At 38.2% G+C, this 6545-nt stretch overlaps 1 protein-coding gene across 4 annotated transcripts in view; it reads left to right on the top strand.

The window, feature by feature from the left end:
- LOC129578157 (uncharacterized) overlaps positions 1 to 6504 on the top strand; it is an 18131-nt gene extending 11627 nt beyond the window's left edge. For 3 of the 4 annotated variants that reach the window (XM_055466322.1, XM_055466319.1, XM_055466320.1), the window contains 8 exons: positions 3646 to 3771; positions 3947 to 4066; positions 4220 to 4336; positions 4595 to 4688; positions 4801 to 5105; positions 5273 to 5353; positions 5630 to 5785; positions 5884 to 6504. In XM_055466322.1, coding sequence (XP_055322297.1) covers positions 3646 to 3771; positions 3947 to 4066; positions 4220 to 4336; positions 4595 to 4688; positions 4801 to 5105; positions 5273 to 5353; positions 5630 to 5785; positions 5884 to 6225 — 1341 coding nt within the window. In that variant the 3' untranslated portion in view covers positions 6226 to 6504. Of the gene's footprint in view, positions 1 to 749; positions 1136 to 3645; positions 3772 to 3946; positions 4067 to 4219; positions 4337 to 4594; positions 4689 to 4800; positions 5106 to 5272; positions 5354 to 5629; positions 5786 to 5883 lie in introns of those variants that run through there. The other variant, XM_055466323.1, reaches the window with a different exon arrangement.
- The last annotated feature ends 41 nt before the right edge of the window (positions 6505 to 6545 follow it).

The following is a 6545-nucleotide window of genomic DNA, read 5'->3' as shown; positions in this document are numbered from 1 at the left end:
ACACACACACACACACACACACACACACACACACACACACACACACATGTGATAGTGTCTCAACAACAATAATAATCTGTCCCGTGTGTGGGAGTTTGAAAGGAGCACGACAACACACACAACACAATAAAATAGATAGAAAACTGAACAAAACTCATAAAAATTGAATGAACTATACACATATGGGGACAATTGACGACAAATACACTAACCGAATCAAATCAAATTGAATCGATGGCACCACTTTAATAATCTCTCTATTTTCATCGATGATTTTTCAGACACAATTCGTTCATGTGCACGGCAGTAAGTCACAGCTTATGACTGCTATTACTGATTTTAGTCATTTATCCTCGTATTGTATGTCGTTGTCGTCGTCGTGCTCATGCTTTGCGGTATCATTACAAATGGATTTTTTTTTCGATCTCTCAATCTTGGAAAAGAAATAAACGTTGAATAATCGAAACGAAAAGTTCTCAGCGAATTTTCTACACAAGTAGAACACACTAGTGTGTGTCTGTGTTTGGTTCCGTTGAACGGCTTCCATTCGCATTAAAAATCTATTAAGTGATAGTATTCAATAGAAGAGTAATAATAGTGAGAGATTTTAAGTTGTGATTTACTGGTATTTAAAGTTGCCTGCCAGCCAACAAAAAAAGAACGAAGAGCTGATCATCAGAACATTATATATAAACGGTTTTTTACCGTGCAATGCCAAGAGCGCCAAAAAGTATGGGTATTTATCGTTAGAATTGATCGTTAAACACGTGTTTCTCTTCGTTCATCGCTGTTATCGTCGTGCTTTGACTTGTGCTAAAACGGAGAGACAGCCGTTGAATATGAATTAAGCTTAGTGTATATGTGTGTATTAGTGTGAATGCATAGAAAAACGACCCCCCATTTCGAAGAGGCAGAGCCTCGATTAAATGTTGTTGATTCAATTGAATTTTTTCTTTGGTCTCATTGTCGAAACGGGCAAATGTTAAGTGCTAGTAAAAGTGTCGAATCATTACGTATTGGCAGCACCGAAGAAGAATGTGTCAGTATCAGTTTTAATGATTCGTGAACTGGAAGAAAGTTGCTCGATTACATCAATCACGATTATAATCTTCATATGACATCAAAGGAGTTTCAAGTGCGTAAAATGAATTTTCTTTTCATCGGTATATATCCATTTATTTATTCGCATTGAATGCGCGCTGCGCGATAGAACACATCTGGAATTGTGAACAAGTGAAAGACAGATCTGGCTTGGAAAATTGTTTTAATATACGTGTGTGTCTGTGTTGTCTGTTGATTTGAGGCCAAAATTTAAGACCAAAATCAAATCAAATTTAGATAGATTTCGTTTATATTTTTTTCGCTTCATCTCGTTTTTTACACTTTTTCGTGCTTGAGCCGATATGGTTGAAATGTTGCCAATCTATATGTATGTGTATATACTACTATTGCAATAGGTTTTTACGCCTTCGGCTGCAGATAAGACATGGGCGGTCCATACGGTATGCATATTGATAAAAATAATATGTTTTATCTACCACAAGTAAGCCGAACAAGCTCATTTCATCCCAATGTTTTACGTTACGTTGAAGAACGTATCCCAATAATTGTAAGTCAAATCAATAAGAGGTATACACATTAATAATTCATTGATGACTAATTTAACGCTCATGCATTCGATTTATGATCCTTTTTAAAGAAAATTATGTACATTTGCTCGTTATTTTCTCGACAAACGACGGCTGGTTCATGTTGTGTGCGTGTGTGCGTGTGTTTGTGCGTATGTGTATGAGGCGTCCCGAAAAAAGGAGACACATCGACAGAGCGATGTTTAAAAGAATTTCCGATTTTTTTTTCTTGCCCATTTTTTCTCCGTCGATTCGCCGCGTATGTGTGTACAACCGAAATCAATTGACTAGAAAATAGCCCATTTCGGTAACAAATTACACTCATTTCTATGCATTAACATTTATTTTCAAATGGTCGAAAGAGCAGCGAATAGGTTGAAGGTGACGATGGTGGTGGCGGTGGCGGTGGCGGTAGCGATGAGGAGCCGTATAAAACGGGTAGTCCGAAGAATTTGTTTTTTCTCTCTCGTTCTCTGGCCGAAATGAAATCGAAAAATATTTGTATGTGTTCATTGAACCTATAACACTTGAGTCGATTATGATGTGCATATGGCCTTGTGTATTAATGGCATCATGATCCGTGTTCACTCTGCCTCTCTCTCTCTCTGTATGTGTGTGTGTGTGTGTTCACACGGGCTATTGGGTTGGTTATCAGCCAACATAATAAATTTTCAATCGGAAGGCATAGGCAAAAGTACCGCTTTGCATCGTGTAAAATGAAAACGAAATTGAACGGGGCATCGAGCTTGGAAAAAGGAGCAAGAAAATGTGCGGAAAAATCCACCACTTAATAAATCACATCACTTTTTGTGCCATGTAATTAACATGTCAAACACATTTAATTTGCATTAATGCATATGGCTCTGTCGATTGACGACGATGAGAACGACGGCAGCGATGGCGGCTGCGACGTCGACCGATCAAATTGTTTTGCGCTGAAATCGCAATTTGCTGTAGGTAGTCTGACTTCTTCTTTGTTTTTTTTTTCTCTCCTTTTTGAAATGAATTGCTCTTCTTATGGCCTCCAACGACGTGCGAAAACCATTACATAGTTTGTACTAACAAAGTATAAAACTAGCGGCTAAGTGCTCAACTGCTCAGGACTCTTATGACTAAAGTATATATACACGTTTGATGGGACACTATAAATGCTTGTTATACAATGTGTATAACGGCATAATGACACAGCACCGAGCACAAATCAAATACCGAAAATGGGTCGAACTTCCATTAATTCTTGTCTATTTGCGATGGGGGATGAACGTACAGATAGAACACGGATCGAAACTAGAAATTTTGTAGCGATGGCTTTTATATACATAATACGGTTCGATGTCATGCATTTGCCGCCACTGCCACCACCGCAACACAAACGATTCGTATTACTTGTTTTATTTTATTTTTCTCTTTTTTTCCACTCTCCAACGCTCCTTTTATCCATGTGTCGCCGAGACAGGCTTTCAATCGAAGGTAATAACGTACATACAAAAAGTGAACAATAACGCCAGCAACTAATTGTCGTGTTTTTCAAATTCAATACATATCCAGTACCGTTCATTGTTCAATCTGTGTTGAAAATTGCTTGACGTTATTAATTTTTGTGTACACGATTTTTTTTCTTGATCACACTCTCTCGCCCTCTACTGTGTGCATGTGTGTGTGTGTGTGTGTTCGATGAATGAATTCCGCTTGTCATTATATATACTTTAGAGCTTCATCGCACCAAATTACCACATCGTAAAATACATTCCCTCCTGAAGCATTGGACGCACTCGGACGACAAACGATATATTCAGGTTTCTCTTTATTTTTGTTTTCCGAATGAATACATGTTGTAAATAGTGCGACACTTGATCGCAATTACAACAATGCTACATATCGCATGAGTTTATATGGGGCCAAATTTCCCCGAAAAACTTCTGCACTAGTTACGAAGTAGAGCTAGAGAGAGTCGAAGGAAAACAACAAACGCAAAAAATTTAATAAATTTCTGTATTGTTGACCATTCCATTTTCAGATTCGATATCAGCAAAAGCAAAAAGAAGAAATGGAACGAAAACGTAATGAATTCATCGGTTCTCGACCACCCGTTACGCCGCTCGATCTCAGCGATAATAATAAAATCCAAATTGGAAATGGCAAGGTAATCATTTTTCTCGTTTTTTTGCCTATCCTTGGACGAAATTGAACGGTACAATCGAACAAAAAAAAGAAAAGAAGGAAACACATAGAAACAGTAGTTTTGTCAAACGATTTATGTGTCATGTTATTCGATTTGATTTGCAATACGACTGTAAACGGATGTGTTTAATTTTTAGGTTCGGCAAATGTTTGATGAACGACGTCAGCGTGTCACAGGTATTGATAAAAGTTATCCACTTCAGCCAATATCGTCGAGAATTGTGTCGAATAATTCGGGTCGTCAAACGAAAAATACGGTAATGATACACTGTTTATTTAATCCTGCCTATGGGCAAATAGAATATCGGGAATGTCATGCACACTGATGGGGGCCGCATTTGGAATATTTTTCATTTCTTCTTCTGAATCTCTTTAATTTGCATTCTGTACTCTGTAATTTCCATTATTAGACCTCTGTTAAGCGAACTGTCAACCCAAATCAAAACGGAATTTACGAACACTCCTTGAAATTGTCTGCCCGAAATGGTGGCGGCGGTGGTACTGGCGATATGAAACATTATCCGCAAGTAAGTAATGGAACATACCAAGCGTACTAGTATGTACTAGGGGGTGGGTAATTTCCAAAAATTCCAAAGAAATTTCAACCATTTACCAATTCGCCCGATGTAAACAAAACAATCCCTGACATATACCAAAACACTTTTCTCGATTTATATTTCGTTTTATGTCTGTGATTCGTTTTTTGTGTTTTTTTCTCTGCTTCTGTTGTCCAACAATTTTGTTGCGCCGAAAACAACTATATAAACATTGTTCCAAATCCCTAGGCGACGACCATAACAACAAATAACCGTTTCAACCGAAATGCCGTATCGAGCAAACTTAGTGATATTGACTACATTGAAAACGAGCAAACACCAGGTTTGTGTTGTTCAATTGTTGTGTGAGCGTGAGTGTGCCTGTGCATCACAATAAGTCAAAATCAAAACACACTCAAATTCAAACTGGCAATTAATTTTTCCCTTTGGCTCAGACATTTTTTCCCAGTTGGATGACATCGATAGTTTGGAAAGTGGACGACGATTCGGTGGCATGGAACGACAAATGGCAAATTTGAGTGTAGGCGATAATAATTCGTATGGCAATACCAGTGCTAATATTAAATTAGGACCGGTCATTACGAGAAAGACAATGACGCATAATAGCGCAAGTTCATTGAACACCAATAAACGGCTACCGCCACAACCGGCAAAAGCGCGCTCCATCCCAATTACACCGCAAAAATCAAGCGTTACTTACAAAAATGAAGCGTCTTGGCCCGTTTCACCGACTCGAAAGGTTTATATACACCCATTTTCATTTCTACCCATTTTTTTCTTTCTTTCTAATTTTCCCTGGTATTTTATTCATTTCTCTCTGTTGCTATCAAATATTCTTGGCGTTTTTTTTCTTAAATAATGAAACACTTGGCAATGACGTTTGTATTCATCTACCCACGCGCCTAGGTCACCAACGGAAGCATTACCTCGGGCAGCAATACACCGTCATCGCGCAGCAGCGCTTCATCAACTGCTTCAGCCAGCAAAGTAAATATTTTAAATCATTCTATTTCATTTTCCCGCTCACAATTTCTTCCGACAATTAATTAGACTTTTTTCGTTTCAAAGTCAATTGATTTTTTTGTTTTGCTCATGTTCTGCAATTCACGTGCGGAAAATGTGTCCAATTTGAAAGTATTTCGTCGTAATTTGTGTGTGTGTGTGTTGGAGAATATTTAATTCTCCGTTAAAATCAATGACAATGGATGTGTGACATTTAGTAACTGAATTATGTGCGTGTAATTTGTATTCTTACTTAAAAAGGCTGCAGTGACTGGTCCACCGCCCGAAGGAATGGTAGCGTGTGGCATTTGCGGACGAAATTTCTATGAAGATCGCATTGAAAAACATGAGACAATTTGCAAAAAGACATCGACCAAGAAGCGTAAGGTATTCGATGTAACTAAGCATCGTGTTCAGGTGCGTATGTGCGACGCGCGCGTGTGTGGTTAAACTTTTCATGGTTTTGAATGAGTGTGCAAAATAATGTGCAATGAATGTTAATTTTGTTGTCGTAGGGTACCGAAGCGGAGGCATACGTCAAGAAGGCGCAGAAAACGAAGAAAAAACCGGAAGCACCTGCAAAGAAAAGCAATTGGCGTAGAAAGCACGAGGAGTTCATTGCGGCTATTCGTAGTGCAAAACAAGTGCAACAGCATCTTGCCAATGGTGGAAAATTATCCGATTTGCCACCGCCGCCCGTATCGGAGAACCCGGATTATGTGCGATGCCCGACGTGCAATCGTTCCTTTAATGAAACGGCTGCCGCCCGACATATACCCAAATGCGCCAGCTATCAATTTAACAAACCGAAAACGAACACTAAAACAGCCGCAACCCTTGGCAAAAAGCGATTTTAATTTTTTTGTTTGTTTTTTTTTTTTTTTTTTAAATAAGAAAAGAAAACCGATTAAATAACGACTCGTGGCCTTATTACATATCTCTCCCTCTATCTCTTAACATTTGCCGTATGATTAATATTAGAAAAATTCTGATTTTGTTTGAGCCATGCAATTGAAGAGACACTTTTTTTCAAACTACTAACCCGACCAATTTACCAGTAACAAACAGTAAACATGTTTTTTTGTCTATAACCTTGATGTGATTTGATATATTAAATATTTAAGATGAAAATCGTTGAAATGTGTTGTTTTACTTTCTTCACTTTTGAATGAGGCAA

Source organism: Sitodiplosis mosellana, unplaced genomic scaffold (assembly GCF_009176505.1).
Source record: "Sitodiplosis mosellana isolate CC-2019 unplaced genomic scaffold, AAFC_SMos_1.0 Smas_scaffold_6226, whole genome shotgun sequence".
Lineage (NCBI taxonomy): Eukaryota > Metazoa > Arthropoda > Insecta > Diptera > Cecidomyiidae > Sitodiplosis > Sitodiplosis mosellana.
The sequence above is the reverse complement of the archived record's forward strand: the minus strand, read 5'-3'. Positions and strand labels throughout refer to the sequence as shown.